The 14067-nt window shown below is 52.0% G+C and overlaps 1 protein-coding gene across 9 annotated transcripts in view; it reads left to right on the top strand.

The window, feature by feature from the left end:
- MEF2D (myocyte enhancer factor 2D) overlaps window positions 1-14067 on the top strand; it is a 219263-nt gene that overhangs the window by 185837 nt on the left and 19359 nt on the right. For 6 of the 9 annotated variants that reach the window (XM_074980969.1, XM_074980967.1, XM_074980968.1 and 3 more), the window contains 2 exons: window positions 5478-5668; window positions 9671-9691. In XM_074980969.1, coding sequence (XP_074837070.1) covers window positions 5478-5668; window positions 9671-9691 — 212 coding nt within the window. The remainder of the gene's footprint in view (window positions 1-5477; window positions 5669-9670; window positions 9692-14067) is intronic. The other 3 variants (XM_074980972.1, XM_074980971.1, XM_074980970.1) reach the window with 1 other exon arrangement.

The following is a 14067-nucleotide window of genomic DNA, read 5'->3' as shown; positions in this document are numbered from 1 at the left end:
GGCCCCTCCCCGAGCCTTTGCTTTGCCACATCTCTGTCCTGCAGTCGCCAACGGGGCAGCTTTCTTGTGCCTTCGAGATAACATTCGCCTTTGGAAGGGGGAGCGCTTTTCTGTGCCGATCCGAGTGCGTCTCTTGGTTCCTCTTCCCTCAGCTGGGGGGTCAGACACACGGGAGCACTGTGCCTTCTCATTTTTTCCACCTGTGTGTGGAATAAGTTTTGTGTGTGCCAAACCCTGTGCGGATGTGCACCACCCATAGACACACACGCTGCTGACAGTGGGTGGCTGCAGGGCGCTCTGCTAATCAGCTGAGCGGCTTTTGAATTCCTCCTGGGTGGCCGCCTAAGTACTCAGCTCAGAGGGAACACTGGAGAGCGCCTGGGTCGAGGCGGAGGATGTGTGTTGCCAATGGTGTGTCCGTTCCAGAGGTGATCGGTGCCTCTGGCAATTGGATCAGGGATTTGGAGGAGAGCTGAGCCTGTGCAGAAGGCTCTGGGCTCCTATTTTTCTGCTGCTGTCTATTCCCCTGGCCCCGTGCGGTCAGCAGAGAGCGCCTAGCAGAACAGCTGACGTGCAGCACATTGGGTTCTCAAAGCAGCACGCTTCCTGTGTGGCTTTGACACACCCCATAAGGGTTCTGAGCCAGGTGCTGGCCAAGGGCCAGCAAAGAGCAGCGAGCACCTGGCCAGTCAGGGGTGGGTGGGGAATGGAATGCAGAGGAGTCAAGACAGGCGAGGTGTTTCTTCTGCTAATCCTCAGCCTGCAGCCCACATCTGCCCCCTCCCTCCCCATACCTGCACTGCCCCTCCCAACCCCCGACCGACGCAGCTCTGCAGGGTATGGGGCGACTTCATACTTACTACGTGTAACAGGGTAGGACTCCCCACCACAGGCCTCCTGCTGGCCACACAGGGAATTGGCTCGATTTCAGCAGGGCGCCCTCGCCTGGCGGGTATGTCGCTTGGTGGCTCTGAGCCCACGTCATCACTCCCAGGATTATGGTGTCCTCAGGGAGATCAGCAGTCCTGTCCTGCCCTCCTCTCTCTCCCATTGTACTGCTTCCTGTTCCCTGGATCGCCTCCTTGTATCTTACTGGCCTTTGTATCAGGGCCAGCCACCTGGCAGGTGCCAGACTGGAGCCCCTCCCTAGATCCCCTTAGCCTGTCCATGTAAGGCATTTCTCCTCTGCTCAGGTCCCTACTGACTGCTCTGCTGAGCAACTCCTTATATACTGCGCTGTTCCAGCAAGCTGCCCTCTGACTGGCTCCTTACAAGCCTTTCTCCAGTTGGCCAGGGCTCTGCGCAGGCTCCCCTCCTTTAACTCCTTCCCTGCAGGAGTGGGGCTACCACCCCACCACACTGCTCTTCTGAACTGGCTCGAAATTTTATGGTGATATCAGGATTAGAACTGAGATCCTCCTGCTGTTTAAGTGCAAACTTGTGCTGCTTGAATTCAGGGAGAATCCCTGTTAGCAGTATGAGGCTTAAGAATCATGGTGAGCAATTCTGATTGCATCCAGGAGAGGGCAGTGTTGCTCACACCCACCAGCCAGCCCGTTGCAATAGACCCACCTGGATCAGCACAGACAATAAGGCAAAATACACTGTTCTGATTGTCATGGAAACCATTTATTTATGTGTTTGTTATTGTTACGGACACCGTATGGCTGGAAACCATAAGCTTTTTGAACATCATTTGGCCTTGCCCCTCTCAGCTTGTGTATGGCCTTGCACAAAACCCAAGAGCAAGCGGCTGTAGAGAGAAATCTGCTGAAAGCAGTGAAGGTCGCACAGGAAATTTTCTGCATCTCCATCATCAATTAGCATAAAAGCTGGTGGCCTTGCAGATGAGATAGGGTATATGCAGAGCACAGTGCACCCAGGTGCCTAGCTAACTTGCTGACCTACCAATAGGCTCAAACGTTGCAGTTGATGCAGGGGTGCACACACACACCCAGCTCCTGTTCAGAGCAAGAGCCAGCTTTAAATCTTTGGAGTCAGGAGGAACTTTTCTTCAAGGACAAACTGGCCCTTTGCTGCTGCGGCTCTTGTACCTTTCTTGGAAGCAGTGAGTAGTGGCTACCGCTGACGCTGTTTAGAGGCAGCACGTTACCTCAGGTGGACCACGAGTCTAACAATTCCTCTCTGCTTTCAATACAAAGCAGTCCAAAACTGAGCTGATGTGACCCACGTCCCCCTGCTGGAAGATCCTTCCTCTTTATTCTTATCCGCTAGACAGCAGCTACATAAGCTCTGACTGTACTCCCTTCTCAGCGCCAGCATATGGGTGTTACCAAGGAAAGGAGCAAGCCCAGGGTTCCTTTATAATCTAGCGAGCTCCTGTTTCAGGATAAATTCTGGAGGTTGTTCAGAGCCATTGCAAATTAGAGAAGCCTCAAGGCTGCTCTGACTTCCATGGCAGGGGGTCCGACCTGGCACAGAGCTGTCCGAGAATCAGAGGAGAGCAAAGGTGACTTTCAGACAGCTTTGCCGCCTCCCTTCTGCTCGGTTGTCTGAAAGCTGAGGATCTGGCCCAGTAATCAGACGAAACATCTTCAGCGTCTCTTTGTTCGCGCGCATGTTCTCACTGCGCCTGATTCCCCCCTCCCGCAGAGCTTGTTCCAAAGCCCGGCCGCGGTTATTGGGAGCATTTCCATGGGCTGCTGCGGGGTCGGTTATGTATAGTGGTGGGGTCGCTCCCTTGACTTGTGCTGTTCTAGATTTGTAGCTATGCAGAAGACATCCTTGTGCAACAACACACAGACGCCTCCTGCTGTGTCCAGGCATTACCATCTGAGATCAGAGGTCTGGTAGGCTAATTTGTGAGTGTAAATTACACTTAAGCTCACTTTTAGACCCCTGCAGCAGAGCAATCAGGAGGCAGGTCAGACCTATGGGACGACTGGCAGGAGCCAGGATTCTCCCCAGCTGGGCACGCATTCTGTCTGAAGCGCCACTGCCACCCAGCTGCCCCCTGAAATGCAGATGTAGCATGATTGTGAATCTGATTAATAATGCAATCAGCGACCTATTTTTCCCTGTCTAATGCGTGATGAATATGAGGGCTGAATCTTGGTGATTGCTAAATGTCTTTCTATCTTAGGGCCCTATTCATAAAAATAATAATAATAATCTCATCGGAACAATAATCTCATCTACTTTATTCTTTTCCTGACGTTCATCAAATCTTTTTTTAATTTTGCTTCGCATGCAAAATTCTATACTGGGACGTGGGGAGGAGGGGGACACGGACCTCCACATGTCACGGGGACCTGTTTCTCAGTGACACCTAAAAGTCAGTGTGACTGTGATTTGTGCCCTTTCTGAGATCCTTTTATTCTGCCAGCACAGTGCAAACAGGCCTAAGTGTAAATAAGAACTAGAACCATAATGTTTATTACTTGTACTGCAGTAATGCCTAGAGGCTTAGTAGGTGGGTGCATGGGTTCTGACTCCATGCATGCTCCGAGGCACCCATGGGGAAAATCGCAGCCAAGCTCCCCCCATTCCTCCCGTGCCTCCCACCTTGGGTGGCCCCACTGACCAGCTTCTCCCCCACCCTCTTGTGGAGTGCTGCAAACAGCTGATTTGCCGCATTCCAGAAGTTTGGGGAGGAGGTGGGGCAGGGACAGGAAGTGGCAGGGTGGGGGCTTGGAGAAGGCGTCTAGTGGTGTTGGGGCAGGGGGTGAAGCATGAGCTCAGCACCCCTCACCTAGAGGAGAGGTGGGTAGCTCTGGGCAGTGTTCCCGCTCTCTTTTTCTATCCATGGGCAGAATAAATTTTTTTATGTGCACAATGGCACGTGATGATGTGCACCACCCATAGAAGCACATGCTGCCGGGTGTGGGCACTCTGCTAAGCATCTGGGTGGCACCTGAATCTCTCCTAGATGGCCCCTGCCTTTGGGTGTGGGGTGGAATGTGTGCTGGTTAAGGCTCTTGAATGGAGCTCTAGAAACAGGGGCTTAAGTCCCACATTTTTGGTTGACATTAGGCAAAGCTCAGTGCCTCAGTTTCCCATCTCTCAAAAGTGGTTAACAGCCCTGTTGTACCTTGTAGCCATGTTGTAAGGCTAGGACGGGCATGGGGAATCAGAGAGAACGGTTCAGTGGTCGAAGCACTGGACTGGAACTCTGGACAGCTGGCTTTGGGGCTCAGTATTAACACAGATTTAAAACTAAACCCATTTCACAGGTCTCTTCTTAGCGCAGGTATCAGCCCTTCAGTCACAGATACTAAAGGCCCTGAGTTTCCAGCCTTAGCTGGGGCAATGAAGATTGGATCCTCTTCTAAAAGATGGAATTATTTTAGGGCCATTCTCTGGCCTGTGTTACACAGCAGGTCGTACTGGATCAGGGGTCTGCAAACTGTGGGGAGCAGACCCCAGGGCGCCCATGGAGGAACGTTCCGTGGGGCTCAGCAGAGCCCTGGCTAGCTCCCCCATGGCGTGTGGAGAGAGAGCATTACACAGCCCCACTCCAGTCCTGCCCCCAATCCCATTCCAGCCTGGGGACCCTTGTCATACTTCCATTCTTGGCCCTGGACCCAGAACCTGACTGGCCCCATCTTTGATCCTCTTACCGCTGTCTTTGCCCCTTTTTCCCCCAGCAACTGTGGCCTCATTCCTGGGGGGAGGTGCAGACAAGGGTATGGGGGACACAGCTGTGAAAAGTTTGAATATTCGGACTCAATGATCTTCTGGCCTTGGAATCTATGAATCTTTGGCCAAAAAACGCAGTGAAACACGAGAAGTGCTCAGATGCCGTAGTGATGGGACGAACTGAGATTGAAGATAGATTGAGCTGGATGCTGAGCATTTCTGGCCAAGATAGCCCTGGGCCCAGAGAGCTCGCAGATCAGAGCCCGGATCGACAAAGGGTGATAGCACTGGTCCTGATTCTTGTCTACGTGAAAGTCCCCTTGTGTCACTCAAGCAATGAAAAGGGGTCTCAGAATGGGCAGAAATGACCTTAAACCCTCATTACGCTGCCAGAGGTGTGCAAGGGGGACTTGGTCAAAGTCAGAACGAATGAATGAAACCTTCTGGCTTTGCAGCCTTTGAACACTTACGTTGCAGGGGTATAAGCGACTGTAAGGTATGCCAGGCAAGGGAGAACGGGGCACCATGGGTGGGACAATCAGTAGGGCTGACAGCCACTGTGGGCCCCACGGCAAGGTGTGGAGCCTGGCTCTGTGCACTGGGAAGGGGTGAGGCCAAGGGCAGAAGGGACAGGGCTTGATTCAGTCAGCCATTAGCACCACCCACACCGTGGCAATGGTTACCCCTGAGCCCTGGCTCTTCTGAGGGGTCCAGAGCTCTGGGCCCCTTTGAAACACCAGGGCCCAGGGCAACTTCCCCCTTTTCACTGCCCTCATTTGCGGGCCTGTGGGCAGTTGTGAATTGAGCCCTACCTTTCCCCTTCTGACTGTTTCCAATCTGTGTGTGCTTCTCCCCTCTCTCCTCCCAACCCCCCGCAGGGAACGGCTATGTCAGCGCCAGAGCCTCTCCAGGTCTTCTCCCCGTCTCCAATGGCAACACCATGGGCAAGATCATCCCAGCAAAATCGCCTCCGCCACCCTCCCACGGCACGCAGCTGGCCGCCAACAGCCGCAAACCGGACTTACGCGTGATCACCTCGCAGGGCACCAAGGGCTTGATGCACCATTTGGTGAGTGCCACCAATGTCCTCAGGGGGAGAATGCTCTCGGCAGCTGAGCCGCTGCCATGCAGCTAGAGAGAGACAGGGAGTGCTGACCTATTCCCAGCAATAGCCTGTAGTGCTGCGGCACATCGAGGTGTTGCTGTGAGGTTGTTACCAGGGTTCCTGCTAATTTTTCCATCCCTGTGCAGAATAAATTTTATTAGGTGCACCAAGATGCAGATAGAAATTGTGAGTGGCTGTGGGCGCTCTGCTAATCATCTGAGTGACACCTGAATCTCTCCTGGGTGGTTACCCAAGTACTCGCTTACAGGGAACAGCACTTGTTGCTCTAGAATGCTGTGGTATTTCCCAGTAACGGTCGGAAGTGGTACCGCTTGATAACAGTGTTGTTGCTGGATTATTACTGTCAAGTATTCTTAGCATTCCCCAGTAATGGCTCATAATGCTTCACTGTACAATGGTGTTTCTTCATAGAATACTGTGGTGTTTCTCAGGAGTAGCCCATTGCTACCAGGCTACAACATGACAAGTAAACAAGATTTTGCTGGGTCCTGCCTTGGTGCAGGGAGCTGAATTAGCCAGCCTCTCAAGGTCCCTTTTGCTTGATGTTGCTAGGATTCTCCAGGCTTCACATGCTGAAAGTTACCTACTCCCATAAGCATACGTGGGCCTCGGGCTGATGACAGAATCAGTCACAATTGACCATGCAAAAAATAAAGCTAAACAAAAGATTCTGATGCCAAGGAGAAGTTTTGAAAAATGAAACATTTGTCGCAAGCATGCTTCTGAGAAGGTTCTTTTTTTTTTAAAAAAAGCCACATTTCATAATAAATAGGTGGCAATATTGGCTGGTTCAAATCCAAAATAATAGATGGAGATCACGCCAAGTTTCTGTAACCTTGTCTACGTACAAAAGTTGTCCCAAGTTAACAACATCTGTACATCTGTTAACCAAATTAATCATAAAATACAATTCCTTATCATCTATTGCTACACTTAGACAATGACTTTTTAAATGCACCCCCTTCCTGCACATACAACAGCTAACTTTTGTTCAGTGAATATAGGAAACGTACATCTTTGGATTCCTTTCTCCTTTACATGGAAACATTCATCTCTTTCTTGTAAATTTTGATCCTCACACACACATCCCAATTTTTCATGGGCCCCCTACTGAAACATGTCCATGTTTTTCCATTGTTGGTGTTCTTTATATTCCCAGGAATAATGATCCAGGGAATACATAATCAAATTTTTTGTCAGCTGAATTCCCATAGGTACCACTGAATAGGTTGACCACATTGCTCTATGGCGAATACGGGATGCCAGTCTGCAGGGATGGGGGGATGCTGTCCCACGTATGGGCTACTGCACCTCCCAATGAGGGGGAGCTGAGGATGGTGGTTCCACAACCTCCTTGCAGCAGGCAGGGGTTCCTGGCAGCAAGGGCTGCTGTGCCAGGGAACAGGGCAGCTGCCCCACTGAGGAGCTTCCATGTAGCAGGAGCTGCGTCCTTGTAGCGTGGGATGCAGGGGAACGAATCATCCACCCCTTGTAGGGCTCCCTGGCAGCGGGAACTGTTTCCTCTAGGTGTGGGATGTCAGGGAATGAGACAGCCACCCCAGGGCACAGCTTGCTGATAGTGGAGGCTGCTGCCCCACAGAGGAGTTCCCCTGCACAGGAGCTGCTGCCCCAAGGTGCTGGGCATTAGGGAACAGGGCAGCTGCCCCATGGAGGAGCGCTCTGGCAGTGGGGGCTGCAGCTCCAAGACACTGGGTGCCAGGGAACAGGAGCCCTGCAAAATATGGGACAGTTTGCCCATTTTGTGTGAGATGGCTTAAGTAAGGCAGTGTCCTGGTGAAAATGGAATGGATGGTCAACCTACTGCTGGATAGATATCGTAGAGTACTAGGACTGGAAGGCTGCGTCTACAAGTGAAGCCAACATCGAAATAGCTTATTTCGATGTAGCAACATCGAAATAGGCTATTTCGATGAATAACGTCTACACGTCCTCCAGGGCTGGCAACGTCGATGTTCAACTTCGACGTTGCGCGGCACCACATTGAAATAGGCGCTGCGAGGGAACGTCTACACGCCAAAGTAGCACACATCGAAATAGGGATGCCAGGCACAGCTGCAGACAGGGTCGCAGGGCGGACTCAACAGCAAGCCGCTCCCTTAAAGGGCCCCTCCCAGACACAACGAAGGGTCCTGTGGCACCTTATAGACGAACAGAAAAGTTTAGAGCATGAGCTTTCATGAGTTAACTCACTTCTTCAGATGCATCTGAAGAAGTGAGTTAACTCACGAAAGCTCATGCTCTAAACTTTTCTGTTCGTCTATAAGGTGCCACAGGACCCTTCGTTGCTCTACAGATCCAGACTAACACGGCTACCCCTCTGATACTTCCCAGACACAGTTGCACTAAACAACACAAGATACACAGAGCCGACAACTGGTTGCAGACCCTGTGCCTGCAGCATGGATCCCCAGCTGCCACAGCAGCAGCCAGAAGCCCTGGGCTAAGGGCTGCTGCCCACGGTGACCATAGAGCCCCGCAGGGGCTGGAGAGAGAGTATCTCTCAACCCCCCAGCTGATGGCCGCCATGGAGGACCTGGCAATTTCGACGTTGCGGGACGCAGATCGTCTACACGGTCCCTACTTCGACGTTGAACGTCGAAGTAGGGCGCTATTCCGATCCCCTCATGAGGTTAGCGACTTCGACATCTCGCCGCCTAACATTGAAGTTAACTTCGAAATAGCGCCCGACGCGTGTAGCCGCGACGGGTGCTATTTCGAAGTTAGTGCCGCTACTTCGAAGTAGCGTGCACGTGTAGACACAGCTGAAGGGACCTCGAGAGGCCATCGAGTCCAGCCCCCTGCCCCCATGGCAGGACTAAGTACTGTCTAAACCATCCCTGATAGACATCTATCTAACCTGACCTTAAATATCTCCAGTGATGGAGATTCCACGACCTCCCTTGGTAATTTATTCCACTGATTGACCACCCTGATAGTTAGGAACTTTTTCCTAATGTCCAACCGAAACCTCCATTGCTGCGGTTAAGTCCATTGCCTCTTGTTCTATCCTCAGAGGCCAAGAAGAACAAGTTTTCTCCCTCCTCCTTATGACACCCTTTTAGATACTTGAAAACTGCTATCATGTCCCCCCTTAATCTTCTCTTTTCCAAACTAAACAAGCCCAGTTCTTTCAGCCTTTCTTCATAGGTCACGTTCTCTAGACCTTTAATCATTCTAGTTGCTCTTTCTGGACCCTCTCTAATTTCCCCACATCTTTCTTGAACTGTGGTGCCCAGAACTGGACACAATACTCCAGCTGAGGAGTTAGGCTGGTGTGTACAGTTACTGCATATGCATGTAGAACCATTTGATCTTTATTTAGGGTAAAAGTTACCATTTTCCACCGTACCATTAATTGTCATTCCCCTTCTCATCTATTAACTAAACGAGTCATAAAATACAATTCCTTATCCTGTTCTAGGGATAAAGACATATGTGCAAGTAACATACCAGCTTAATTAAAGGGATGCAGTCCCAGGTTGTGTAGAGATAGTTGTACTGGTAGGAAGATGCTTACACTTTGCTTCACATTGGGCTGTATGGGTTTAAATGTACTGGTAAAAATCAGTCCCCTAATCTACACAATTAGGCTAGTGCATTATACTAGGTATACCGTGTGGCAAGCTTTAGTTTGCAGAAGTGTTGCTTTATTTCTGCTCAGGAGAACACAGGAAAAAAGACTGAAGGCTTGAATTTGCAGTTACACTACCCTCCTTTACACAACTGGGGCAGTGTAAAGGAGTCTGAAAGTGGATGTTAATGCAATTCATGGCCACCTTAGGTCCCCTGCCTCCTGCCAGAGCTGGGCAAAAGGCCTAAAGTTTAAATAAGGATCAGGCCTTAGATGCTGGACTTTGAAACAGTTGGCAAAAGGTATAAATGTAACAGTGCGTCTTGGTTTTGTTTCTGTTCTTCTGCATTCAGACGGAGGACCACTTGGATCTGGTAAGTTGCCTTGCTTGGTGTGTGTGTTTCTTCAGAGTCTTTTTGTTTCCTTTAACCCTTCCTTAAACACCAGGTCGGGGGCAATGGGGGTGAAAGAAGGCGTTGTGGGGTTTGTCTGCGTATGAAACTTATTTCAGATTAAGGTGAGGTATTACTGCTGATACATTCCAAACTCTCCCTTTCAGTACTCTGATAGGACAAAAACGAAGGGTCCTGTGGCACCTTATAGACTAACAGAAAAGTTTTGAGCATGAGCTTTCGTGAGCACAGACTCACTTCATCAGATGCTGGTCTTGGAAATCTGCAGCTCATGCTCAAAACTTTTCTGTTAGTCTATAAGGTGCCACAGGACCCTTCGTTGCTGTTACAGATCCAGACTAACACGGCTACCCCTCCGATACTTGATAGGACAAAGGAACCCATAAACTTAAGCCAGATCTACGCGACACCTGAAAGTCGATCCTAGATATGCCATTCCAGTTAGGACAATTGCATAGCTGGAATCGATGTATCTAGGATCGACTATTCTGGCCATCCTCACAGAGGGAGACACTCTCCCATTGACCTCCCTTACTCCTCGGGATAATGAGGAGTACCACGGTCAACTCTTGAGCCCTGATCATTTGATTTTGCACGTTGCTACTAGGCATGTTAAATTGAATCCCGGAAGATCAACCCTGACTGGGTTAATATCCCACTAAGTGTAGACATAAACTTAGTGTACCTATAATTTCCAGGTCTCTTGTTCTATAGAGCAAGAGAGAATCAAGTCTAGAAATCTATATGTTAGGGGAAACCATATTCCAAGTGGCAAACAAAAGCTATAGGCCCAGGTCCCTGGCAGTTTTAAATTAGCACAGTTCTAGTGAAGTCAGACAGCCAAATTAGCTCGGGGGTGAGCAAATTTTTTACATCGGATGCCACTCTTCATCCCTGCAATTAACAGGGACATCCCCTTCCCCCTGCAACCTGTCCAAAGTCATCCAAACTGATGGAACTTTTGGTTCTTCTTCGAGTGTCCCCGTGGGTGCTCCACAATAGGTGTCGGGCTCGCCCGGCGCCGCAGATGGGATCTTCCAAGCAGTTTCTGCCGGACCGCGCATGCGCCGGAGTGCGCCGCTCCCTTGCGCGCTCCTGGCCACGTGCGCGATCCGGTCCCCGCCAGTTCCTCTTAACCGCCGTCGGCTGCAGACGGAATCCGAACTAGGCTAAGGCCAAGTTAGCGTATTCAATGGTTTTAACTGTGTTTTCTTTAAAGTTTTCAAGTTCTTAGGCTACTGCAAGTTAGCCAGTTGTTATTTTTCAAAAAAAAAACAAAAAAAAAAACAACAAGCGGGACGGCATTCAGTCCAGTCCCAGTAACAAGCGGAACACCGGAGGCCAGGAGCCTAAGGCCATCAGCCCTCCTGCCGTGGCAGGCCATGGGAGAAGGGGAAAAACAGCACAGAGAAGGTGCTAAGTACCCGTTAACAACTGAAAGACTCACCAACAATGTCCTCTTCAGGATTTAAGAAATGTGAGTCCTGCCGAGAGGCAATGCCAGCGTCTGATGGGCACAGTCTATGCATAAGGTGCCTGGGGGAGTCCCATGTCACGCAGAAATGCTCCTTCTGTGCAAAACTAACAGCCAGAGCAAGGAAGGACAGGGAGATGCGGCTTAAAATGCTGCTCTTTGACAAGGCCCTCCAGCCAGACGTGCCGGAGCGGCCGCAGCAGGAGGGACCCTCCAGGGCCCATAAAAGGAAAGCCGCCTCCCTCACCCCATCAGCGCAAAAACGGAGGAAAGCCTCCCCAGCCCGATCCCTGCCGGCAGCAACAGCGAGCGGGACGGGAGGAGCGCGCAGCCCCCAGCCGCAGCAACAGCTGATCGGCGGCGGCACGGAGAGCCACGTGGAAGTGGCTCAGCCTCCGATAATCAAACAGCCGCCCCGCACCGCAGGCAGGGCAACGGCTAAACAAGCGCCGGTACCGGCGGCACCACAAGCAGCGGCACCGACCCCTGGGGAACCGGCGGTGCAGAGCGCGCAGGCACGCAGCCTGCAGGCACCGGAGGACACCGCCTGTGCGGCACCGCCCATGAGCATGCCGAGCACGGCGCGGACGGGGCCGAGATCCCCTACACGCCAGGGGGCGGAGTTACCTCCTCAAGGGAGGGGGAAGGCTGCACACAAAACGAGGCACCGCAGCCCCTCTCCAGACAGAGCTGCGGAGTTGCTTTCTTTCAGCCCTCCGCTTATGCTGCAGACTCCAACCGGAAGGCAGGGGTCCCCCCTAGCCTACCCGGAGCCCCCGTCTCCATTTTTACAACCAGCCTCGCCCTGGCTGGGACCACCTTCACCCTTCCTGGGGTTTGAGCCGCTGGAGTACTATCCAAAATCGCTCTCTCCAGCGTCCCAGATCTCTCGACGATCTCGCTCCCCCAGACGCAGAGGGTATGCACCAAGGGAGTGGTCTAGGTCACCTTCCCAAGAACAGTGCCTATACTTCCGTGGTCGCCCCTATCACGCGGGGCATAGACACCACCGGCAATCTACCAGGGAAAGATCCCCACAGACGATCTTGTATCCCCGAGGGCAATCGCGAACTGGGACAGAGACTCAAGTATCTCGGGGGGACTGGTTATGGAACCCCGAGATTTTCCCTCGCAAGCCTCTAGCGAGAGGGTGTACCATCACCAACAGGAACCGGAAGGGTCCAGAGAGGCGTACCCCAGTGGTTCCTCGCGCTCCTCCCCGGACGAGGCTATGGCCCCGGGGGACGTCCATCCTCCGGACGATCTCAGACAGTTTCAAGAGCTGTTTAAGAGGGTGGCCTTCAAGCAAGGCATCCAGACAGCAGAGGTGCAAGAGAAACACCATAAGCTCCTCAAAAATCTGAGACCTCTGGCCTCCTCCAAAATAGCAATACCGCTTGATGAAGCAATCTTGGAGTCCGCCACTATGATATGGCAGACCCCTGCGACTATCCTGCCTGTCCACAAGAGAGCGGATAAGAAATACTTCGTGCTGGCGAAGGGCATGAAGTTCCTGTTCAGCCACCCACAACCAAATTCCTTGGTGGTGGAGTCGACGCAACAAAGATCAAAGACATCTCAATTCAGGACAGGGGGAACAGACAAAGATGCCAAGAAGCTAGAGCTGTTCGGCAGAAAGGTCTACTCCTCCTCCACTCTGCTGTTGCGAATGGCAAATTACGCAGCGCATTTAGCGAACCATAATTTCGACAACTACACTAGGTTAACCTCCCTCATGGACTTGCTTCCAGAGGACAAGAAACCGGTGCTCAAGGCCATCGTGCAAGAAGGCTACGCGGCCTCGAGGACGGGAGTTCAGATCGCCCTGGATGTTGCGGACACAGCAGCACGTTCCACAGCTACAGCAGTGGTGATGCGAAGGGAGTCCTGGCTCCAGACTTCGGGTATACCGAGGGATCTGCAGGCAAAGATAGTCGATCTTCCCTTCGACTCGCAGAAGCTGTTTGCTGAATCAACTGACTCGGTCCTTCATTCCAGTAAAGATTCAAGAGCCACACTTAGGACCCTGGGGATTTACACCCCTCCATACAGAAAGAAAAAGTACTACCCTCAACAAAGATGGTACCAGTACCAGCAACAGCGTCCCCAGTACCACAGGGGTTATGAGCAAGGGCGACATCAACAGCACCAGCAGTACAGAACTCCCAGGCGACGTTCACAACAGAGCCGTGCGTCCTCGGGGCAGGGCCAAAGGCCACAAGTTTGACACACAGATCCAGGGCTGCGCCATCACTACCATCGCACAAGGTCATCCGAAGCGGCTATTCCACCATCGCCTCTGACCATTCTACGACCAGTGGCAAAGGATCACCACAGACAAATGGGTGCTGGAGATCATAGCCACGGGGTACGCCATCCCCTTCCAGTCGCTCCCACCGCCACGACCTCCACCCAGGCCCCACCTCCAGGAGGCCTCCCATGTAGCGAGGCTCAAGCAGGAGGTAGACCATCTCATGCTCATAGGGGCAGTGGAAAGAGTGCCGGAGCAACTGCAAGGAAAAGGGTTCTACTCGAGGTACTTCCTCACGGAGAAAAAGACAGGAGGCTGGAGGCCCATCTTAGATCTTCGAGGCCTCAACCGGTACTTGCGCAAGCAACGCTTTCGGATGATCACAGTCGCCTCCATCCTTACGGCACTGGACGATGGAGACTGGTTCGCAGCCCTCGATTTACAAGACGCATATTTTCACATAACTATCCATCCGGCTCACCGGCGATTCCTCCGGTTCATGGTAGGCAAAGAACATTTTCAATACAAGGTCCTACCGTTTGGCTTCTCCTCGGCCCCCAGAGTCTTCACCAAGACCTTGGCAGTGGTGTCAGCCTACCTGCACAGACAGGG

Source organism: Carettochelys insculpta, chromosome 30 (assembly GCF_033958435.1).
Source record: "Carettochelys insculpta isolate YL-2023 chromosome 30, ASM3395843v1, whole genome shotgun sequence".
NCBI lineage: Eukaryota > Metazoa > Chordata > Testudines > Carettochelyidae > Carettochelys > Carettochelys insculpta.
Note: the sequence above shows the minus strand (reverse complement) of the source record. Positions and strands in the feature narration are given on the sequence as shown.